The sequence below is a fragment of the Marmota flaviventris genome, chromosome 10, assembly GCF_047511675.1.
Source record: "Marmota flaviventris isolate mMarFla1 chromosome 10, mMarFla1.hap1, whole genome shotgun sequence".
Classification (NCBI taxonomy): Eukaryota; Metazoa; Chordata; class Mammalia; order Rodentia; family Sciuridae; genus Marmota; species Marmota flaviventris.
In genome coordinates, this window is record NC_092507.1 from 24,443,994 (window position 1) to 24,468,583 (window position 24,590).

Here is a 24,590-nt window from a genome sequence, read left to right on the forward strand (position 1 = left end):
TCCAATTGCAGGACCCACCCCATAGTTGAGGAAGAGGCAGCCCTTTGGCTTCACAGACCTGTCATGCTTGCTGGGCCCACCATGGTACCAACTCCCCACTCCCAGCCCCCTCACATTCTGCTTGTGTTGCCCCTGACCCTTCCCCTCCCTGCAGAGGAAAATGGTTCCGCCCCCAAGACCATCGTGTACCATCTTGATGACGGTGTGTATGGGATCTTCAACTCAGTCCTGTTTGACAACATCTGCCCCACCCCCATCCTGCAGAAGGTGAGCCTACCCCTTGTGGGCCTGTTTTCACCTGTGTGTGTTTCAGTAACCTGTTGTGTTTTTACCTAATTTTTCTTTATTTTTTGTGGTGCTGGGGATTGAACCCAGGACCCTTGAGCATTCTAGGCAGTTGCTCTATCACTGAGCTATATCCCCAGTCCTTTATCTAATTTTTAAAAAGAAAAACACATTCATTGTAGAAAATATACAAGGACAAAATTATTGCCCATAACCTCACTATACCAAGATAGACTCCTTGTGCATTATATTTATTTTTATTCTTTTAAAAAATGCATTGTAGGGGCTGGGAGTTGTGGCTCAGTGCTGGAGCCCTTGCCTAGCATGTGTGGGGCACTGGGTTCGATCCCCAGCACCACTTAAAAATAAAAACAAAATAAAAGTATCGTGTTCATCTACAACTAAAAAAGATATTTAAAAAGAAATGCATTGTAGCCTGGAGCAATGGCATACATCTGTAATCCCAGCGACTAGGGAGGCTGAGGCAGGAAGATTGCAAGTTTAAGGCCAGCCTCAGCAATTTAGTGAGCATCTAAGCAAACAGTGAGACCCTGTCTCAAAATAAAAAGGGCTGGGGATATATCCCAGTGGTTAAGCACCCCTGGATTAAATCTTTAGTACCAAAAAACCCCCCAAAAACTAATGTACTTTGTTTTCATTGAGTTAAAATCATATTATCATGGGGCATAGCTATCTCCATACCATTAATTAATTTTCATTGTAGTTATAGATGGATACAATACCTTTATTTTATTTCTCTTTTTTAAAAATATGGACACAATATATTTTCTTTATTTATTTTATTTTTACGTGGTGCTGAGGATCGAACCAAGTGCCTCACATGTGCAAGGCAAGTACTCTGCCGCTGAGCTACAACCCCAGCCTCATATTTTATTTATCTTTATATAGTGCTGAGGATTGAACCCAGGGCCTCACACCAGCTAGGCTAGCACTCTACCACTGAGCTACAACCCTAGCCCCCCATTAATTAATTTTCGATAACATGTTTTTTGATGACTACATAGTATTTCAACACATCTAACTCCAATGGGTGGCCATGTAGTTTCCTGTATTTTTTTTTTTCTTGTACTGGGGGTTAAATGGCTTCTTGTTTTGAGCATTGTGAATGTATCTTGGCACACACCCCTGTTTATTGCTCTGGGGTAAACTCTTAGAAGTAAAAAGAAACAGTTCATCGGTAATGAGTTTTTTATATCAACAGGGGAACAAGAATAGAAAACACTTCAGGCTCCAGCAGCTTTATTGGGTATCAGACACATCATTGTATTTTCGTGTCTCTGGGACTTTGTGCATGTGGTTCCTCTTCTGTTCAGATCAGTCTTGAAAGATCCTACTGGGAGCTCTTCCTACCCTTATGCCACTGCAGGCAGAGGGAACCCCCTCCATCTCCCAGGGGCCCCTGCTCTGTGTGGGGCTTAGGGTGTTCTCATTTTGTAGTTATATATGGCTATGTCTGCTCAGCTGAGTCAGCCCCCCTACTGTGCTGAGGAATTCAATTTTCTACTCACATTAGCATTGCCTGCATTTCTGTGGTAGCCCACATCCTTCTGCATGGAGAAGGGACCAGGCTGAACCTTGGCCAGCCAAGCCCAAATGGCAGTCAGGCAGGGCCCTCTTCTTCCAGTCCCCCTTTTCCAGTTGCATTTCATCGCTGACCCACTCTCCAGTCCCTTCATTGGCTCCTCAGAATAACAGGACTGTGGTCCCTGCCCACTGACTTGTAGATGTGCCAGGGTCTCTGCTTTGACAGATCCTTAATTGGCATTTCTGACTTGGCCACCAGGATGTGACCTACTCTTTGTGGTCTGTGCTCTTCCCTCTGTGGAGGATGCCTCGGTTTCCTCCTTCAACCATTTACCCAGGGTGGCCCTGTGGGAAGAGAGCCCAGGGCATGGCCCAGTCTGGTGCTGGAGACCTTGCTATATGTAATTTAGATCCAGCCGTGTGGGGAGGGTATCAGGGGGACTCAGCCCAGCCAGGGTTGTCTCCACCTTGTTCTCCAAGAAATGCACTCCTCATGAGTTCTTAAGACAGCTTTGTGTCCCTACTTTTCCTTTCCAGGGACTTTGGTTTTAGACTTCAGGTATAAAAAAGTTGTAGGGAAAAAGGATTTACTTCTGCTTAGCCCTCTGATGTTTACATTTCCTCTTTTTTTAATTCAACAAAGTATTGTGCTGAGGTCGGCAGATGATAGTAGATAAGAATCTTTTGTGTCTTGGAAATACAGTCCTGTTGGATAGGAATTGTGTGTGCATGCGTGTGTGTGTGTGTGTGTGTGTATGTGTGTGTATGTGAGAGAGAGAGAGAGAGATTAGCACACAAATTACAATGTCATGAGGAAAGTATAGGACAAATATTACTAGATTTTTTTAAAAAAATGTAGTTACATCTCTAAGAGTTAGACTTTGAGAAAAATTACAGTTCCATCATCAAATTAAAAAATTAACAATAGTGTCCTTCATCAGTTTTCAAAATATCTTATAAGTGGTTTTTTTTTTTTTTTTTTTTTTAAATAGCTGACTTGCTAGAATCAGAAGCCAAAGAAACTCCACATAGTACATTTGGTTTCTCTCTCTCTCTCTCTTTGGTGCTGGGGATTGAGCCTAAGGCCTCATACATGCTAGGCAAGCACTCTACCACTGAGCTACACCCCCAGCCCCACCACATCTCTTTTAACCTATTGGTTTCCCCACTCTCTTTTAACATTTCAAATGTTTTTCATAATTTACTTGTTGATGAAACTAAGCTGTTTGCCCTATAGTGTTCTGCATCCTGCATTCTGGATTTTCCTGACTGGTGGATTTTCTGGATTTCCCTTTGGTGCTGCTGAACATGTTTTTTTTTAATTAAAATGTAACTATTTACATTTCATGGTTAGATAGATTCCAAGTTTTTTGAATAAAAATACTTCATAGGAGGCCTTGTCTTTGTTTCCTTGAGTGTAATAAGCATCCTTATCATTTTACGGCCTTATCCCTTTGTTACCTCCCATGCAAAGTAACCACTATCTGACTCATGCATTACCAGTCTCCTGCTTTCTTGAGTATAGTTTCATTACATACAAATCTATTCCTGAAAAGTATTTAAAATTTATTACACTTGTTTTTTACTTTATAAAAATGGCATTATGATGTATGCAACCTTCCTGGGCCTTTTCTCCCTTCATATCACAGTTCAGGAGTCATCAACACTGAGCACAGATCTGGAGTCCATCCATTTCTCTGCTACACAGCATTCACTGATGGTGGAAATGCCACAGATTATTCATCTGTTCTCTCGAGGCATTTGAACTTTTCCTAGGTTTTTGCCTCTGTGAATGCTATGAATTCTTGCACATAGCTGTGTCACATTATTAAGGAATGAAAAGGCAGGGGATAAGGTATGTGAATGCTAATTTCATGAGGTAAGTGTGAAACTGTTTTCCGACGTGGCTGTATTAATGGACAGTCCCATTATCTGTGTAAGAAAGACTGGTGGATCCACATTCCCTTAACACTTGGTATCTTATTATCATCAGATTTCAAATGTTTGCCCAATGGAACTCTATAAAATAGTATCACATTGTGTCTTAATTTGCATTTCCCCAATCACTAAGGAAGCTGGACATCTCTTTGTATATTTATTGGCCATACGTTTCCCTTCTTCCAGGGACTCTGTAAGGTAGCTGCTGCCCTTCATGTCCGATCTTCTCTCCCACATGGCCTGCATTCGCTGCCTCTCCACTCAGCTCTCACTCACCCTCCAAACTTCTTCCATCTAGTGTCTGTTCAGCACTCTACACAGGACGCTTTTGAGAGTCACATCCGCATTGCTAGGTCTTCCATGTGGCCCTTCTGTCCTCAGCAGACCATCCTCCTCTTCACACCTGACTCTCTCTGGGCTTCTGTGGCAAAGTCCTGGGCTCTGCCCTGTCCTTGTCTCTCTGGTACTTACTTCTTCCACAGCCTACTCTCTCAATTCTCTCTCAGGCCTCAGTCTTGGGTCCTCTTCCTTGTCTACATGCACTTCTTAGGCAAACATGTCCAGATGGAGGCTTTCAATATAATTCCTTCTCTTGTCACTCCTAAATTTATATCTCTAATCTGGATCACACCCCCCGGGCTCCAGACCTAACTAACTAGCTGTTGAAGGCCAAGGCCAAGTCAGGATGACACATGGCATTTTGCCAGAAGGGAGTGGTTGAGAGGTGACGCCACTGAGATGATGATGGTTATGTTAAGCTGTGTATTCAATTGTATATTAGACCTTTACTGTCCGGCAATAGGGCAGCTCTTGCTGCCTCAGGGGCCCGCTACTTGGGAGTTCCCATGGAGTTCTCCCAGGTTCCAAGGGAGTATGCACGGAGCCCGGGAGAGTTCTTGGGGAGTGTGCGTGGAGTGTGCTGGTGGAGTTCGGCAATAAAGAGTTGCTGTTTTGAACCTACAAGTGCTTCGTGGCGGCTCGGTTATTTGTGCCCAGCCAGACTGCAGCATCTAGCTACCCACAAGACGTTTCTCCTGATATCCCACATCTCCGATCTAATCTGATCAGAACTGAATTCTTGATTTCCAAACCAAAACTCCTCTGAGTAAACAGCACTTCCACTAGCTAATTGTTTAAATTTAAAAAGTTGGCATTTTTCTTGCTTTCCCTCTTCCCACAGGGAATCCACTTGCAGTTCTTCAGTCTAGTTTCAAAATACATTTTGAGTTCATTTCATTCTTATCTCTGACACCACCCTAAATACAAATCACTAACTCCACCTGCCTGGACCATCAGATAACCACTAATTGCTCTTTTGGCTCTTCTTCCTGCCATCTTACCAACCATTCTCCACAATGCGGACAAAATGATCTTTTAAACATCCAAAGATCATGTTCCTTCTTGGCTTAAAGCCTTCCATGGCTTCCCATTACTCTCCAAATAAAATTCAGACTGTTCACCCTAGTTAGTGAGGCTCCTGCCCATCCTAGATGCCTCTCCCCCCTCTTCCCTCTCACTCACCTGATACACCCCACTGACCTCTTTTCTGTACCTGGAACATCTGAGCTCTTTCTGACCTCAGGGCTTTTACACTTGTTCTGCTTAGAATGATGTTTACTTATTCCTGAGATGACTGTCTTACTTTCTCCCTTTATGTCTCATCTCAGATGTCACCTCTTCAGGAGGTCTTTTCCTCATTACCTTTCTAAAGCAGGCCTCCAACCATCAGATAATTTGGTCACCCTGTTTATTTTCCGTATAATGTCTATAATTATCTTGTTTTTGTTTACTTACCATTGGTCTGTTTTCTACACTAGCAGGTAGGCTTTATGAAGATAGTTAGCTTGTTCAATTGTTTCCTCTGAATTTTCAGCACCTGGCACACAGTAGGTGCGTAACATTTATTGAATGAATTATGATTGAATGAATCATCCATTATACTGTGAGACCCCTGAAGGAAGAAACTATTCATACTTGTTTTCCCAGTATAGAACCTGGCAAACAGTAAGTACTTAGTATATGTTAGAATTGAATTAATTTTATTTTTTGAGATGGGTTTTCTCCATATTGCCCAGGCTAGTTTTGAACTCATGGGCTCAAGCAGTCCTCCTGCCTCCATCTCCTGAGTAGCTGGGACTAGAAGTGTGTACAGCTGCACCTGGCTACATCAACTTACCTTCCTTCTTCCCTTCCATTCTTTCTTTCTTCCTTCTTTGAGATGAGGTATACTGTGTTATCCAGGTTGGCCTCAAACTCTTGTTCTCAAGTCATCCTCCTACCTCAGCTTCCATAACTGGGACAACAGGCTCGTAACACCACTTCTAGAATTGAATATATTTTTAAAAATTATATAAGCAACTTAAAATTTAAAGGGGCTTAATCAACCCTCTGCATCCCTCTAATGGAACTCTGTTCATTGTACATTGCCCCATGTGTGCTGCTGCACGGTTGCATAGTTCATGTATATGTTGGTGTGGCTAGTCACTGTGCACTTATGGCAGCAGAGCTGCACTAAGCATTTCTCTCTTAATTTTTGCAATAATCCTTTAAAGTAGGAATTGTCATTCCACTTTACAATGAGAAAATTGAGGCTTAGAGAGGTGAAGTATCTTGTTTAAAGTCATATACTTCATAAGCGGTAATGCTTATTAACTGTAGACTGCAAGACTCTGGGGGATAGGGCTTATGTCTGACTCATCTCTGATTATCTGTCTGGTGCCAAAGAAAAGCTCTTAACTACTTTCCTATAAAATTACTGTCTCCCTATAAAATTGCTGTATCACTGGGCATTTAAGCATTGCTAATTTTTTGTTATTCATGCTTCTATGAATTTTGCTCTTTGGTAATCTCTGCATGTCTGGCTCATTTTATGTGCTACAAGTGTATTCACATTTGAAAATGATTTTCTTTAAAAATTAAGAAAATTTCTTTCTGTTGGTGCATTATAATCATTCATAGTAGTAGAACTTGTTGTTACATGTGCACATAGCAGGATATAAACTCTTTTCTTTTGAAGAATGTCTGAAATAAGATTACCAGGTAAAAACAGGAGAGCATTGTTAGGCCTCTTGATACATATTGCCACATTATTTTTTCAGCATTTTGGACTAATATCTACTGTTACTAATTGTACCCATTTCACAATAAGCTCACAGGCATTGCATATGACCTTTTCTTGTTGTCTAATTTATCTGAAATGGCTTATCTCAGTATTTGTTTTATTTTCTTTTTTTTTTTGGTGGCAATGGGGACTGAACCCAGTGGTATCACTAAGCCTAATCCTCAGCGCCCCCCTTTTTTAAAAAAATATCTTTTTAGTTGTAGATGGACCTTTGTTTTTTATAAGTTACTGATTTTTTTTTTAGTTATAGATGAACACAATACCCTTGTTTTATTTATTTATTTTTATGTAGTGCTGAGGATCAAACCCAGTGCCTCACACGTTAGGCAAGTGCTCCGCCATTGAGCCACAACCCTAGGCCTTCCTCAGTCCTTTTTATTTTTACTTTGAGACAGGGTTTTGCTAAGTTGCAGTGCAAAAGAAATACGGGCAAAAGACTTTACCAGACAGTTCACAGGAGAGGAAACCAAATAGAAAATGAAAGGTGCTCACTTGTACTCTAGGACAGGAAAATTACAATTTAAATGAGATTCCATTTTATACCAATTTGATTAGGAAATAAGAGAATGGCAATGTAAAGCATTGGTGAGGGTATGACATAGCTGGATCTCTTAGACACTGCTAGGTGGGAGTTGGTATACTGTTTTGTGAAATAAACTGTCATCAGATAAAGCTAACAAACATATACCCTAAGTTCCCAGGTGAATCTTGTAAAGAAACTCTTGGCATACATGTTTGAGGACATATATCAAAGTATTCACAGAAGCAATCCCATTTTTTTTTTTTATATCGCTGAGAATCAAAAACCAAGGCCTTGTACATGGTCAGCCAGCAATCTACAACTAAGCCACACTCTCAGCCCCAAGAGCAATCTTTATACAACAGTGGAAGCAACCTTAAGTTTGTTGGCAGGGCAACAGATAAATAAATTACAGTGTATTCCATGCAGTGAATTCTTGCAATGTTTTGTGAACTATGGCTGTATTTATCAATTGGATGAATTGTGGTAATGTAAGTTCCAACAAGAAAAAAGCAAGCTGCAGGGATTTCAAGCTATAATTTAAATTATATAAATTTCAAAAGTATGCACAACTAAATCTATTGTTTAGGGCTAGGTACAGAGTCTTGAGAAATCAAGAAACGTGAAAATGATTAACATAAAATTGAGGATAATGGTTGTCTCTAGAGAGATTAGAGAAGGGGATATCATTAGGGAGGGCCACAAAGGGGGTTTCAAAGATACTGGAAATTTTGTATTTCTTTAGCTGGGTGGGAAGGATATAGGTATTCATTTTTCAGTTATTTTTTATGCATGATACATTATTTTTTTATGAATTAACTAACAAAAATCGAGTCAGTTATTGCTTTATTAGTATTCTGATAGTCTCAGTTATTCTTTTATCACATGGTTTCTAAGGTAAAGAAAAATATCTTGGGGATTTCAATTAGTAGTAGTTTATTTAACCTATTTATTAGATTTCTTTCATTTTTTCCTTTCAGTACTAGGAACTGAACCCAGTGGCACTCTACCACTGATCTATATCCCCATTCCTTTTAATTTTTTATTTTGAGACAGGGTGTCATTGAGTGGCTCAGGCTGATCTTGAACTTGGGATCATCCTCCTTCATATCCTGAGTAGCTGGGATTATGGATGTGTGCCATTAGCCTGGCGAGATTTCTCTTTTTTGCTATACTAATTTTTTTTTTTTTTTTTCCAGCTAGGAAAAGGTAGAGCTCAAGTATTTTTTTTTCCCCATTGAGGTCTTATTATTTTCTTGGCCCAGGTACATCCAAGAATTTAAATTGAGTGCAAACTTCCCTTGTGGTTTTTGTGCTGAGACACTGGCTTACTTGTTAAGACTCATTGATACCCTCTAGGAACTACCATTCCCTTTGATTTCTCAAGTGAACATATTATTTGCAATGTAATATTTTATTTTCTACATACCTTTCCCCGCTAATAGTGATTGCCAGAGTTTCTCAAGATGTATAAAATAAGGATGATGAAAGGCTTCAGATTGGGAGTCAGAAGACATGAGATTGAGACCTGGTCTGCCATATCATAGATAAGTAAGCTCAGGCCAGTTACTGAATCTGAGCCTTGCTTTTTTAGTTGGAAAATGAGGGCACTGAACTTTGCTTAGTAAGGTTGCTTTTGGTTTTGAAATGAGGCCATTTTAGTGTATTTCCATGGAGTTGGAGTTGGCTCCCTATTTACAATAGTTTCTCTTCATTGTGGGATTTTGGTTGTAGTTTTAGAGAAGCTGCAATAGGCTACTGGATACCATCTTGACGTGTTTTGGAAAAATTATCTTTGCATTATAGATCTGTACTTTTTGTATTATGATGAAGACAGTGGTTGACTTTGCCCATGTTGTCTTCACCTTCCACAGAGAGCAAAGCATCTGATTTCTGAAGATGATTCTTTGTATATAAGCCTGGATTTGGTTAGTTAAGGTTTCATATCAGATTTTTGCCTATAAGCTCGTGAAAGAGATTTTAAATACATGTTTTGTTCTGGCACTTGTGTGTTGCCTTTGTTCATCTCATTTTTTTCTTTTAAAATATTTCTGTACACTTTATATAATACAGGAATTATTGATTTAAAGTTTTTGTTTGTTTGTTTGTTTTACAAGTACATGCTTCATCCAGGGCATATACCTTTCGTGGTGTTTGACCTTGTTTCTTCTATGGAACTGTTCCCATAGTGGGCCTCTGGGGAAGGCAGCTGGATCTGAGATGGCTCAGAGTTCTGCTAATTAACTCCCTCCAGAACCTGGGACAGGTCACTTCCCTCTGAGTTTTCTCTTCTATTAGCCGGGACTCACAATGGTGCCACCTGCCTTCCAGATGAGATTTAAAGTTGTGATTGTCGTGCTTTGTAAACAGTGAACTTCCTGTCTTTTCTCAGAGAAGCCCAGTGGCCAGTAGATTTGGCATCTTAGATTTTTACAGCGGCTTGTCTTTTTCTACTCAAGTTATCAGACTTGTATACAGGGCTGAGATTTACAGTCTTGTTGCTACATTCTTTTGGATTATTTATTTTGCAGGTTCTTTTTTTAAAAAATGGATTTAAATAGTTAAACAGGAGATTTGCATTATTTCCTGTAAAGCCTTAAAATATTTTTTCCATCTGTTTTTAAAAAAATATTTTTATTTATAAATGGACACAATAACTTTTTTAATTTATATGTGGTGCTGAGGACTGAACCTAGTACTTCACACATGCTAGGCAAGTGCTTTACCACTGAGCTATAACCCCAGCCCTTTCCATCTATTTTTTATTTGGCTTCACTAATAAGAAGTGAAAGAACGCTAACTTACAACCCAAGAGTGCCTTTTCTCTTTATTATGGAAGAACCTAAAACCTATTTTCTCAGATTTTTGTGGATAGTTTCATACAGCATATCCCTTGCCAAACTTTAAATGTTTTTTAATGATTTAGGCTAAGGGAAATCATTCAGAATAATCGATACTAATTTTAGTTATTAACAAAAAGCTTGTAAATAAGAACTTAAGGTAAATGAAGATCTGTTTGTTTCCTCTTCCTAGAACATGAGCTTTATGAATAGAGGAATGTATCTGTTTTGGTGTTGCCCCTCAGCTCCTAGATCAGAACCTGGCATAGAGCAGGTGTTCAATGTTTGCTGAATGAATGAATTAATGAATATAGGACAGTTCTCATTCTTGCTTCTAATAATTTGTACATATTTTCTTTATAAACAGGACTAGCAGCTTATTAACTTTTTGTGAAATACATAAACATTATTTCTCCTTGTGGAAACTTTGACTTTTCTTTCTTAATTTTGCTCATTCCTGCCCCTGGCTAAGGCATCGAAATGCCTTTCCTGTTTTCTCCACCTGATGGTCCTCACTGCCTCCTCCTATCACCTGTGGATGGTTTCTATCCATGTTCCTTTTTTTCTTTTTTTTCCCCACTCTCATCACTCATATGTATGTTACCCATCCATTCATTCCCAAATAATACTGCAACAAGCACCTACTGTATGCCAGATTGCAAGGTACACAGGAGGCGGGAAGAACAGATCTGACACTATCTCAGGCTTGAGGAATTTATCACCTGTCCAGGAAGCCAGTCTTGAGCAGCCACTTCACAAATATTTAGTTACAAATCATGGCAAACATTATGAAGGCAAAACTTAGGGAGCATGGAATTTCAGGATAGGCTTCCTTGGAGTCTGTTTCTTCTAGAATCTAAAGGAAAATGGGACTTGGCATATTTGGAATCTCAAGGAACATGACTGGAGGCAGTGGGTAGGGGAAGGGAAGCCCAGAGCAACAGGAGAAACTGGAGAACATGGAGTGCAGCAGCAGAAGGACCAAGGGGTCTTGGGGGGCAGTTAGGATCTGCATATGTCCATCCATCGGTTGTGACTCTTCCTGTAGGACCTGCCTGGCAGGAGCCCTACCTACACTGTGACAAACTGCCCTGATATCTTGGTTGCCTGCAAATGGTCTGTGTTAATTTCCTTTTCTGGATTTGGAAGTCATTCAAGAAAAAATTTAAAATGTATTGACATTGGAAGTTGTGCCTTTGAGCAAATCTTTAACTTCTTAGCCTGTTCCCTGAAATGGAAGTTATTGTGTTTGCCCGATGGAGTCCTTTGTGAGGTTACCCTGTGATGGACTGGGGGAGGCCTGCATTCCTTACAGACTTGAGGAAGGATGGTCTAACCCACCTGTGTATTTTGGGTTCCTGTCACTGGATCTGATATGAAATGAGGGGATCCAAGAAACCTTTATAGAAGATGGAGTTTCAGGGGGTGGGACCAGCAGATAGGCTGGAACTGAGGATGGGAGAGAGCTGTGGTGGCATGGACACAGCTGAGGTCTGGAAAGTGGGAGCAGATAGGCTGGAACTGAGGATGGGAGAGGGCTGTGGTGGTATGGACACAGCTGAGGTCTGGAAAGTGTACAGTGAAGACTGAAGCACAGATGTGATAACAACAATGACTATAAAAGCAGCAATAATAACACTAACTTCTTGGGCCTTTGCCATGTGCCAGCTGCTGGTTTTTTTTTTTTTTTTTTTTGGGGGGGGGGTTATTTGTTTGGTACTGAGGGGTGCTTTATCACTAAGCTATATCCCCAGCCCTTTTTATTTTCAGACAGGGTCTTGCTAAATTGCTAATTCTGGTCTTGAACTTGTGATCCCCTTGCCTCAGCCTCCTGAGTAGCTAGGGTTATGGGTGTGTACCATTATGTCAGGCACAAACCACTGTTTTAAATGCTTTACATATGCTAATTAATTTATCCTTTGAGTAGCCTATAAAGTAGATACTATTTATTATTCTCATTTTACAAATAAGGAAACTGAGGCACAGAGAGATTAAGTACCTTGCCCAAAGTCACACAGCTAGCAAGCATTGGAACCTGGATTTGAGACCAGGTATTGTAGCTTCCAGTATAAGAGGCAACCAATACAGAGAAGTGGTTAGAGCCTTAAATGCCAGGCTAGGAGGCTTATCCAGTCATCATCCTGTTGACTACAGGAGCCATGTAAGTCTTTTGAGGGAGGAAGTGTTAAGGGTGTTGAATGGACAGAAGAGTTGATAGGGCTCTTTCTCTTTTCTGCAGAAACCATCCACGGAGCAGCCCTTGTACAGCAGCAGCCTGTGGGGCCCAGCTGATGTCCGAGACTGTGTGGCTGAAGGCCTGTGGCTGCCGCAACTACATGTAGGAGACTGGCTGGTCTTCGACAACATGGGAGCCTACACAGTGGGCACAGGGTCCCTCCTTGGAGGAACTCAGGCCTGCCGCATCACCTATGCCATGTCCCGGGTAGCCTGGTAAGGGGCCCCTGCTGTGAAGAGGAGAGGTGGGAGGCAATCTGGGCTGAAGAAATAAGGGAAGCTGAGATCTGAGACCCTCTCCCATGTAACCTAGTTTGACAAGTGGCTGCTGGTGGCTGACTCAGATGAGGCCTGTGTTGGGCATGTGGCTGTGGCTACAGAGGAGCTCCCCAAGGAGCTCACAGCCCCAGAGGATGCAGGGGCATAGACACGTCTGCAAGATGGCACTGCTGGGTGGGAGGTAGTGGGCAAGAGGCAGAAGGAGGTGGGCAGGAGTTCCTGGGAAGGGAACGTGGTACAAGTGTGGTGCATCCAAGGTACCACTCAAGGCACTAATAGAGGTTGGTTGTGACTGGAGAGGGGGGCAGGGCTAGATCTGGGAAGGCAATGAAGGTTGAGCAAAGGACTTAAGAGTAGCAGGAAGCAAGGACCTGTTTGAAGCAGGGGTAGACATGGTATGATTTGCATTTTGTAAAGACCCCCCAGCTACCTTAAGGAGGCAGAGGCAGACAAGTGACCAGCTGGATGGCAACTGTCATACCTGGGCTGAGTCTCAGTCTTATTTAGAAAAAAGGCACAGCACCAGCCCTGCCTGCTGCCTCAGGTAGTGCTGGGGTCTAGCGAGGCAAGAGGTGTGTGACATGGAGAGTCAGGCCTGCTGAGCCCTGAGGGCACAGCTTACCTTGGACATCTACTGTAATTTCCTTTTACTCACAACTCTGGGGATCAGTGTTATCACTGGGGGAGTCACTTGCCTGATGTCATACAGCTGGGCAGTGGGAAGCCCCCCCACCCCCATGGGCAGGAAAAGGCTACAGAGGGCAGGGCAGTTGGGAGGGGCTTTTTTCCCCTGGGCTTTCAGATGAGTGTGGCCCATGTTCCCAGGCCCCCAGGAAACCACCAAACCCCAGACCTAATATGGCATCAGGAGAGTCGTTTTTCATTCATGCATTCTACAAACCTTTGTTGTTTTTGTTGTGAGGGCACAGGATAGGCTTTTGTGGTGATTTTGCCACCTGGGGCATTCTGACAAGGTCTAAAGACAAACTTCAAGAACAATCACCCCACAGACTTAGTATTCCCTCCCTGGCTCTGTCATCAGCAGCTGCAGGTGGAGGAGGTCACATAGAGTTGGCTGAACTCATTACTAAGAAGAGAAAATGCTGACAAACTGAATGGACATGCCAAGAAATCCCCTGTAGAAGAGTGGCCTCAGCAGAATGCTTTGCTTTACCACCTGCTCTGTGCTAGGTCCTGGGAGTACAGGAGCATTGGAGAAGCCAGGGTGCAGATCTACACACAGAGATGCTGACACAGAGTGAAAAGGCCACTGAGGAGGGAGGGATAGTGAAGGAGCGTGCTTAGGACAGCTTCTTAGGAGGTGTCAGCCAGGTCCAGGAAGCCAAAACGGGTCAAAGGGATGGCCAAGAGGCCTGAAAGGGTCTTATTTGGTCACAAAATTGCAAGTAGCTCTCCACATGCAAGGAGTGGCATGTGGGGAAGACTGGATCTAAAAGGACCTTGAAACAATAAAAAAAAAAAAAAAAAAGTGAGAAATAAAAGGACCTTGGAGGTCTAGACTGGACTTGGTCTTAAAGGTAGTAGGGAGCCATTGAGAGATTTTAAGAAACTGGACCAACCCATTTTTAAAGATAAGGAGACAGAGGCTCAGTCAGAGGGTACTTAGCCCAGAGCCTTCCTCAAGAAAGGGACCAGCATCAGTGGGCTTTGGAGACACCAACTCCTGATTTGCTATTGACTTGTATGACTCAGCACAGAGGGAGCTCTTCCTGCAGGTAAGGGACTGGAATGTGCTAAAAGTATGAAAGAACAGAAGAGGGAGGGTCTTGTGGAGAAGCAGAACCCAGAACAAGTAAGGACAAGTTGGCATGGCCCCTCCAGGTCCATGGATACTGAGCCCAGTGCTCTTTCCCCACCAGTGTCCAGACAGCTCCACACCTTCCTGCCCATGAGTACTTGCTAGCTTGCTGCAGGGGCACCAGCAGGGAGTAACACAAGACGTTTCCTTGTCCTGCTGTAAATGGAGAAATGTCAGGGTCACAGATATTGAAGCCTTATTGATATCAAGGAGAGAGATCCTGTGTGTAGGACTCTGCTGTGTCCTGCTCTTCTAAAGCTCTGTCACTGAAGCCAAGACATGTAGGCCAAGGAGGAATTGGTCAGGGGAGGGTTGATGATGTAGGCAGGATGATAAGCATGGGCACAGGCCTGGGAAGGGACATGTGAGAGCCTGAGAAGTGGCTAATGTGATAGCCTCTGGCGGTGTGGAAAAGCAGGGCTGTAAGCATGGAGAGGGAGGCAGGCAGGGCTGACCCAGGGCCTGAGAGTGAAGGGAAGTTACCGGGGGCTCAAGAGGAGTGTTTGACTTTTAGAAAGATGGGCCTAGGCCAGTGCTGAACTGTCTGGAGTGGGTGAGAGCAGGTGAACACGTCAGGGAGATGTGTGGTCCTGTCGTGATCCTAGGAGACGTAGTGTTGTCAGTGGGATGGAGACCAGTGGGTGGTTCAGGAGCTGGGCTGCGTGGAGCTTGACTGTGTGGGGACAAGATTCCCAGCTATAGCCAGAGCAGTGGCTCAGGTGATGGAACTTTAGTCACGTGGGTGCAGAGGAGGAGAAATAGCTTGTGGGACTGTGTGAGGGGAGCAGGGAATGAGTTATTTTTAAGACCCAAGCCTCGGTATGAAGACTGTGGGCTCTAGAGTGAGAGCTGGGTTCAACCTAGTCCTACCACCTACAAGGGATGTGGTCTTGGGCAGGCCACTCCTCAGAGTCTGTTTCCTCATCAGTAAGATAGGATGGTAAAGGCTGTTCACAGTTTGGAGATGAAATTAGAAGATGAAAGTAAAGTGCCTGGTGCCATGTCTGACACACAGTAAGTGCTCAACGATCATCCTGTGGGTTCCTTTCTCTTCTTGGGCAGTGGGGATGGCAGTGGAGAAGAGCCCTTGCCCCTGCCCTTGGCTCGGCTTAGGGTTCAGGTGAGAGCTCTATGCCTAAGGGGCCAGAGAATCTGATACAGGGGCCATCAGGAGCCCCTAGGCTTCAGGACCTGCTAGCTACCTCCAGCACCCCTCTCTCACCCTCAGGGAAGCGCTGCGAAGACAGCTGCTACCTGCGGAACAAGACGAAGATGCTGAGGGCATGTGCAAGCCTCTGTCCTGTGGCTGGGAGATCACAGACACCTTGTGTGTGGGCCCTGTCTTCACCCCAGCGAGCATCATGTGAGCGGGCCCTGTCCCCCCCTCCAGAGAACCCCAGCGGGGCCGCAGAGATGCCTCTGGGAGAGGTGGGGAAGGCAGCAAGCAGGGCACCCTCTGGCCAGGACTCTGGTGCTCGCTCTGCTGCCCCCACACTCTACCTGTAGTGTTTCTGCCCTGTAAATAGGACCAGTCTTACACTCACTGTAGTTCAAGTATGCAACATAAATCCTGTCCCTTCCAGCTGTGTCCGCCTCCTCTGCAGTGCAAGCGGCCTGGTCAGCCAGGCGTGGGGTGTTCTTGGGGTCTCCCTCGGTATCCTTCTCCCTTTGTAAATATGAAGCAAATAAATATTTAGGTTTTTTAATACTCCAGTGTAGCCTAGCAGTTCAATTCAGAAAGAAGACTGGGCTGGGCCTGGGGAGAGACCTCCCTGCCCTGATGAGCCCATGTCCACTTCAGTCCTGACCACACTCTTGAGCCCTGGCTGAAATGTGGACATCACCCATTGGCATCCACTCTCTCTAACTCATCTGTGTTCTCTGAGGCTGCCACACTTGGTGCCATGAGGAAGGGTGTGCTGTGAGGTTTGAGGTGCATGGTCAGAATTGCCTTCCTTCATGAGTTCATGACTGGCCAGTGGCCTCTGTGTGAACCTGACAACTAGTCTAAGGCCTGGCCCAGAGAAGCGACAACTGAGTATTTGATACAGCATTGGAAACTCATAGGAAAGATAAAGGGTAAAGGGAAGAGTGTCCAGGAGGTTATTGCTTTTGAAGTTCCAGGGGTTGAACCCAGGGTCTCCCACTTTCTAGACAAGTATTTTGCCACTAGGCTACATTCCTGGCCCCACATTTCCCCCTCAAGAGGTCTACAACATGTTTGTGTTGCTCTCACTGCCCCAACCTGTGAGAGAATGAGGTTGCTGTGTGGTTGGCTTTGCTCATTCAGGTAGTACTGTTACGACAAGGCTGGCTACAGAGTCCTGCTGTGTCCAATGCCAACATCCCTGACAGCTCCTCAGACTGGCAGTTTTTTACCAGGACAAATGTTCTTCATGCTGCCAGGGTCCCAAGCTATGACCCTGAGGTATGTGAGCTGCTTAGCAAAAGAGTTCAAAATTTAGATTTCTCTCAGCTGCTACTGGGAACCCTAAAGATTTTTCTTCTTTAAAAAACTGAGATATAATTTATATGCCATAAAATTCACTTTTTTCTTTCATAGTACTGAGGACTAAATCCAAGGATGCCCTACCACTGAGTCACATCCTTAGCCCTTTTTATTTATTTATTTTTAAATTTTGAGACAGGCCTCACTAAGTTGCCAAGGCTGGCCTTGAACTTAGGATTTTCCTACCTCAGCCTCCCAAATCACTGGGATTGTAGGTGTGTGCCACTGCACCTGGCTAAAACCCTGTTGAGGCGTACAGGTGAACAGTGTTCAGTACATTTACAGAGTTCTGCAATGCTCACACTATCAACTCTAGAATATACTCATCTCCCCCAATAAAAGCCCCATGCCCATCAGCAGTCACTCCCATCTTCCCTTCCTCCACCCCTTGGCAACTCTAATCCACTTTCCAGCTCTATGGATTTGCCTGTTCTGGATGTTTCACTAGGATGGTTTTCATATCCTTACTTGAGCTCCTTTTAGGGGTAAGCTGCTATCCTGCCTTAGTATCTTAGACAATCTTGGGGCCTTCACATGGCTGTGAGGTCATCCACTGAGGCAATGTGCCTCGTGTTTGGAATGAACTATGTGCTTGCCAGAAGCACAGGTATCTCCTTTTTTCTAGGCTAGGCCTACTTTTTGCACTTTGATAATGAATAGGCTGAGAACTCTGGATGGAGAGACTCAGAGGGCAATCTCAAGTGGTTACTCCCTTGCCCCTTTGGAGGTCACTCAAAGTCACGCTTTACAGACATATACTGTGGAACTATTGACCCTCCATCTATGAGACTATTTCTGAGACTTCTTTTATTTCAGATGTCTAGGCAGATCTGGACCCCCTCCTGCTTCTCTTTTGGGGTAGGGGATGGCAAATGCAAGTTTTTCTTCTGGAACTGGCATCGGCTGCCAGAGGTGGCAGAGGCTCTGGGAGATGTGGCTGGCAGTGCTGAGGGCCAGGCATCACGCATTACCTCGCCAGAGCCAGGTCCACTGGGGCGGGCTCTCTGGGGCTCTTGAATTGACAGCAGCTGGCAGGGAGCCTGAACACATATCTCGGCTGGAGCCTTTCTCGTAGTTCATATTCTCTTTGCTGTGAGAACATGGGATTTACCTTTCTGAGACAGACACAACCTTGATGAGGTTTACTTGAGAATAATTGCTAACCATCATTTCTTTTCAGTTATTTTTTTTCCTTATTTCTATCTTTTTCTGAAGAAAAAGAAGAAAAAAGTATTAAATGTGAAGAATGGTAAAGGCTTCAGGCCTGTGTGTGTGTGTGTGTGTGTGTGCGTGCGCGCGCGCGTGCATGTGTGCACGCAGAAGATTTCACCAGAGGTCTCCCGGAGCCCTGGCTGCATAGGCATTTATCCCCTTGGAGCTCCCTGCTAAGCAGTCTGTTGGCAGAGGCCCTGAGACCCATCTGCCTTGGGACTTCAAGAGGGACATCCTCCTCCCAACACTGCCTACACCTGCCTGCATCACACCTCTGAAGCTCCTGTGTGTTCACTCACTCTGGGAGGTCAACAGACCCAACAGCTACAGATAGACCCCCACCCTCTCCCTCTCAGGTGAGTCCCCTCCTCCCTTGCACAGGCCATCCTCACTCAGCAGCTAAATCCTGTTACTCCATTTCACCCACAATAACACTTAAAGTTCAACAACGACCTCTGACTCCCACTCCTCCCTGCCCCACTGGTCCTGATCACACCAGTCTCCTCTCCCATTTCTCAAATATCCCACTGCTGGGCCTGCATTTACGCTCTCCTTTCTCTACAATGATCCTCCCTGTGGGAACTGCTTGCTTCATTCAGGTTCTGCTCAAAAGTTTCCTTTTATATAAAGCCTTCCAGAATCACCCTTTAGAAAACAGTACTTCCCAGTCTCTTTCCCCTTAACTGGTTTTCTTTTTCTTTGCAGCATTTATCACCACTTGACATACTTCACAGCATGTTTGTGTGGGTATCATCAGCCCCTGTAGGATGTGAGCTCCTTAGCAGCAGGAACCAAATTTATTTTTTCATTGCATTGTCCTTATTACTCAGAACCGAGCAAATGCTCAGAAATATATGCCAAATCAATAACAGGACCTGTCTGAATCTATTAACTCATTTGTAAAACATGACTGCTGAATATGTTGACCTCAGAGTTATTGTGAGGATTAAATAAGAAAATGGATATGCTAAGGCCTACCATATCCTTAGGTACACAATAAATGGCATTGGGCATTTATTGAGTACTTACTGGGGCCTTGTGGTTGATACTGTGATGCAGAGTTGAGTCCCTCAGTCTTTAAGGAGCTCAATGCAGTAGACTCATTGAGGGCCTTGAAACAGAAAGCCAATTCTGAAGTAGGAAGCCTTGTATGCTTCTGAAACACAAGCATGACAGGACCTTTGGGAAGATAAATGAAAGAGTATCAAAAGGTATAGGGACAGAAGAAATGATGGACTGGTGTTAGCACATACCTCCTTTACCCTGCACCCTGCCCCCACCCTGGGAAAGGCAGGCTTAGCCCATGGGAACAGAGGGAGATAGGTTGTCATCTCTGTCTGACCCTGCTCAGGAGGGACACAGAAATAGGTTAATCTCTCCATGGGAGCCATTTCCCCCACCCCACTTCCTGGAAACCCTGTCCATGCCAGCCCTTCCAGTTGTAAAGTGACCACAGGAGAGGCAATAGCATGGGGGTTTTATCCTCCCTTTGCTGCTTTTAAGTCCTTTCTGGCATCTATGGGATGAGCAGCTAAAGCCCTATAAGATGATTTGTTCTGACCTCTTGGTGGTCCAAGGGTCTTTGTGAAAAACAAATTCAATCTTGGTAGTCCTCTTCTGAAAACCCTTCAGCTGATTCCCACAGGGATGCCAATAAAAGCTGAATTGCTGGAGACCCTTGTCTAAATCACTGACTTCATCTCATGCCCCTTTCTCACATTTCAGTCCCTTAGTGTTTTTGACTAGTCTTTTAAACTAGCTCAGAGGATGGAGGATACCCCTGAATTCCAAGGAGGGGCATCTTGCCCCTTCTGCTTAGCTCCTGAGTGGCCCTAGAACGTGCAGTGACCATTGGAAGGAGCTGGGGGGTGAGGGGAGCTGAAAATAACCTCAGGGTAATTCTTGGGAAGAACCCAGCTCCACACTTGGTGAGACCTAAGCCGAGGGACATACATAGGCATACAGGATACCTCAATGGCTACCCTAGGTGACCCTGGGTAGGACCACCCGATAAAATTCTGAACACACAGCTAAATTTGAATTCAGATACTTGAGGTATTCTTATGATAAGGCATTACTCGTCGTTTATTTGAAATTCAACTTTAACCGGGAGTCCTGCATTTTATTTGCTAAATCTGGTAACCTTGCCCTGGAAAGTTCCTTATGCCGGACGTCCCTCTCGAGCTTTCCTTTCTTCCATTTGTGGAATGGGGACATTTCTGCGAGATCAGCCTCGGGAACTCCTCAAGGGGAAACCTACCCACGCCCACCTCAAGGATAGTCCTCCGCTCAGAGGAGTCATGTGGAAAGCGCGCTGGTCTCGGGAGTTTCTTGCTGAGTGAATATGAGAAACCTCTTCCTCTAGGACCCTCATCTTTCTCATCTGAACATTAAGGCTGTCAGGAAGAAACGAATCTCTTCACCACAGCCTAGCGGAACCGTGATTATAAGACTCCTAGACACCGGAACTCACCAGCCCAGTCCTTCAAACTTGTTTGTTTCCGGTGCATGACATCACTTCCGTACCCAACAGTTTCCCAGTCTTCGAGCGACGCACTCTTGCGCCCTCTATCGGCCGGGAGGAGGGACCGACTTTACCATACTGAAAGGGGAAAAAAAAAAAACCAGCTGAAGCTATTGGTTGAAAGATGGAGGAAACGCAGCTCCGATTCGCAAACTCCACCAATGGAAAACCGAACCTTTACTCATGGAGGGGCTCCCACGGGAAACAGGTCAACCCGGGTCTGGGGAGGCGTGGGAAAGGGTGTCCTGGTTTCTGCCGGGTTTGAAAGGCCGGGAATAGTTCCGGAAGTGGGCTCCGGCCCACCGGCTACTTCCGCTTCTACGTGGAGTAGGGGTCTCCTAGAGGAAGGGCACCCGGAAGCGGTGCGGAGTAAGGGGGCTCGGCTCTGGTGGCCTCATCTCCTCCCCTTTCATGCTGGAGGAAAGACACTTGCTGAGTCCACGCGGAAAACCCGGGGCTTTGTCGTATTTCTTGATTTCAGGCTGAGATGTTCAGCATTTTAAGGCAATCAAGAATGCCTGTCTGCCATGCCCGGTCCTCGTCCTGGACTCGCATTATTTCCCAGCCCATCGCGGAGTGGATTTTATGACAGAAACTCTTGACTTCTAAGTGCCGGTGGTGAAATCCTAGTTATGCCAGTTCTTAACTGTGCCACAGTTAAGAGTGTAAAATGGATAACAGTATCAGCCTTACACCATAATGTAGATTGAATACATTAACATATTGAAAACACCAAGAACGGGACCTGGCTCATGGTGATCATCGGTAGGTAACCACCTAAATTGCCAGTCAGGAAATTGAGGCTTAGATGTGTAGTAATTTGCCGATAGTAACCAGTGGAACAGGTTGGGAAGCGACTTTGCAGTCACTATTCCCTTCCAGCCCTCTTCCTGTCCTTGGAAGAAGCATGTGATGATCACAGTTTCCTTTATAGCAGCATATACATTTTATTTAATAGCACTTTAACACCAAATGGTTGCTCTCTGGACATTTTAATAACTCGGATGGAGTTGGTGAGTTTCAATAGCATGTGCCCCAGACCAAGGGCAAGATTTCAGGAGGAAGAATGGATGACTTTCAAGGTTCATTTCCTCCTAAAGCCCATTCATAGAAAAATCAGTAGAAATAAACTTTGGGACATGTTAAATTTGAGCTCTATGAGATGTGCAAATGAGATAATAGCATAAGTGTTGTGTTAGAGGAAGACACAGGGTGCCAAATGAGATTTGATCAGGGAGCTTGTCAGCTCAGTTTAGGGCAGACTTAGCAGAAACAGTGGGTCTTGGTGGATGAGTAGGAGTTGACCAGATAGAAAAGCTGAGAGGAGCCTTTCAGACCAGGGGAATAGTGTGTACAAAGGAATAGTGGTGGAATATTTCATGAAGAAGAAGCGAAAACAAAAAGAAAGCAAAGGGAGGAACTATACTAGAAGAATAGCCAATCAAAGGAGAAACTAATTCAAATTAAAAATCAAATAAATCAAACTGACAGGAAATAAAAATCATTTCTCAATAATAACATTGAATATAAATGGCCTAAACTCATCAATCAAGAGACACAGACTGCCAGGTGCCATGGCGCTCACCTGTAATCCCAGTGGCTCCTGAGGCTGAGATAGGAGGATTATGAGTTCAAAGCCAGCCTCAGCAACAGTAAGGCACTAAGCAACTCAGTGAAACCATGTCTCTAAATAAAATACAAAATAGGGCTGGGTATGTGGCTCAGTAGTTGAATGCTCCTGAGTTCAATCCCTGGTACCCCACTGCCTGCCCCACCCCCCAACAAAAGGGAGAGACAGACAGACATACTGGCAAACTGGATTAAAAAGTAAGACCCAACAATATGCTGTCTCCTAGAAATTCACCTCATAGGCAAAGACACCCTCAGACTGACGGTAAAAGAATGGGAAAAAACATCACTCACATGGGTCCTATAAATAAGCAGGGGTTTCTATCCTCCTATCAGATAAAGTGGACTTCAAGCCAAAGTTAATCAGAAGGGACAAAGAAGGACACTTCATACTGCTTATGGGAATCATACATCAACAAGATGTAACAATTGTAAATATTTGTGCCCCAAACAATGAAACATTTACATACATCACAATTGAGTCTCAATTTTAAGAATCAAATAGACCATACACAATACTACTGCAAGACTTTAATACACTTCTTCCACCACTGGATAGATTCTCCAAATAAAAACTAATTAAAAAGCTATAGAACTAAAAAAATACAAATAATTATTTTGACTTAACATATGGAATATTTCATTCACCAATAACTGAATTTGCTTTTTTCTCAGCAGCATATGGAGCCTTCTCTAAATTAGACCATATCTTAGACCACAAAGCAACTCAGCAACTACAAAAAATAGAGATAAAATGCCTTGCATTCTATCAGATCATAATGGAATGAAATTAGAAATCAACAATAAAAAATACAAGCTACTGTATTTCCTGGAGATGAAATAAAATGCTATTGAATGACCAGTGGATAGCAGAAGATATCAGGGATGAAGTGAAAAAATACTTAGAGATAGATGAGAATAGCAGTACAACATATCAAAGGGACACTAAGAAGGCAGTTCTGAAAGGCAAGTTCATTGAGCTTATTCATTAAAAGTTAGAAAGTCACCAAATAAATAATCTAAGATGACATCTCAAAGTCCTAGTAAAAGAAGAACAAAGCAACACCAAAGCAGTAGAAGACAGGAAATAATTAAAATCAGAGCTGAAATCAATGAAAATGAAACAAAAGAAAACGATGAAAGAAAAAAATTGATTCTTTGAAAAAATAAAGTTGATAAACGCTTAGCCAAGCTAATGAAGATAAAACTCAAACCACTAAAATTCATGATGAAAAAGGAAATATGACAGACACTACTGAAATACAGACCATAATCAAACTATTTTAAAAATTTATACTCTAATAGAAAATCTTGAAGATATCAACAAATTTCTAGAGACATATGACCTACCCAAATTGAATCAGGAGCACAAGAAAATGTAAACGATTGGACTGGGTTTGATCCTCAGCACCACATAAAAATAAATAAAATAAAAGCATTCTGTTTACCTACAACTAAAAAAAAAGAGAAAATTTAAATGATCAATTTCAAGCAGAACAATTGAAGACACCATCAAAAGCCTACCAAGGAAAAGCCCAGGACCAGAAGGATTCTAAACTAAGTTCTTCCAGACCTTCAAGTTCTACCTTATGTATACTAACAACAAACCTCTTCAAATTATTCCATGAAACAGAAAGGAAGCCTTCAACACACATTCTATGAAGCTAGTATCACCCTGATACCAAAAAAGATAAAACTCAAACCACTAAACCAACAAAGATACATCAAGGAAAGAAAACTTGAGACCAATATCCCTGATGAACATAGATGCAAAAATCAATAAAATACTGGCAAGTCTCATATAAAAACATATTTAAAAGATAGTATACTATGATCAAGTGGGGTTCATCCCAGGGATGCAAGGTTGGTTCAATACCAATAAATGTAATTCATCACATCAATAGACTTAAATACAAGAATCACATGATTATCTCAATAGACGCAGAAGAAGTATTTGACAAAATACAGCATCCATTCATGTTCAAACACTAGAAAAACTAGAGATAGTAGGAACATACCTCAACATTGTAAAAACTACATATGTTAAACCCAAGGCCAACATCATTCTAAATGGAAAAAAAATTGAAAGTATTTCCTCTAAAAACTAACAAGATAAGGATGCCCTCTTTCACCA

The 24,590-nt window shown here is 43.4% G+C and overlaps 1 protein-coding gene and 1 long non-coding RNA gene across 3 annotated transcripts in view; one reads left to right on the plus strand and one right to left on the minus strand.

Moving 5' to 3' along the window:
- Nucleotides 1-16,290, plus strand: part of Azin2 (antizyme inhibitor 2) — a 31,697-nt gene extending 15,407 nt beyond the window's left edge. For both annotated transcript variants that reach the window (XM_027937355.3, XM_027937354.3), the window contains 3 exons: nucleotides 155-267; nucleotides 12,489-12,700; nucleotides 15,811-16,290. In XM_027937355.3, the coding sequence (XP_027793156.1) occupies nucleotides 155-267; nucleotides 12,489-12,700; nucleotides 15,811-15,949 (464 nt within the window). In that variant the 3' untranslated portion in view covers nucleotides 15,950-16,290. The remainder of the gene's footprint in view (nucleotides 1-154; nucleotides 268-12,488; nucleotides 12,701-15,810) is intronic.
- LOC114094271 (uncharacterized) lies at nucleotides 1,477-20,770 on the minus strand. The gene is made up of 4 exons (XR_003582996.2): nucleotides 20,574-20,770; nucleotides 19,333-19,482; nucleotides 16,127-16,248; nucleotides 1,477-6,089 (listed from the first exon to the last, which is right to left on the minus strand). It is a non-coding gene; the product is annotated as an uncharacterized lncRNA (long non-coding RNA).
- Nucleotides 20,771-24,590: the final 3,820 nt, after the last annotated feature.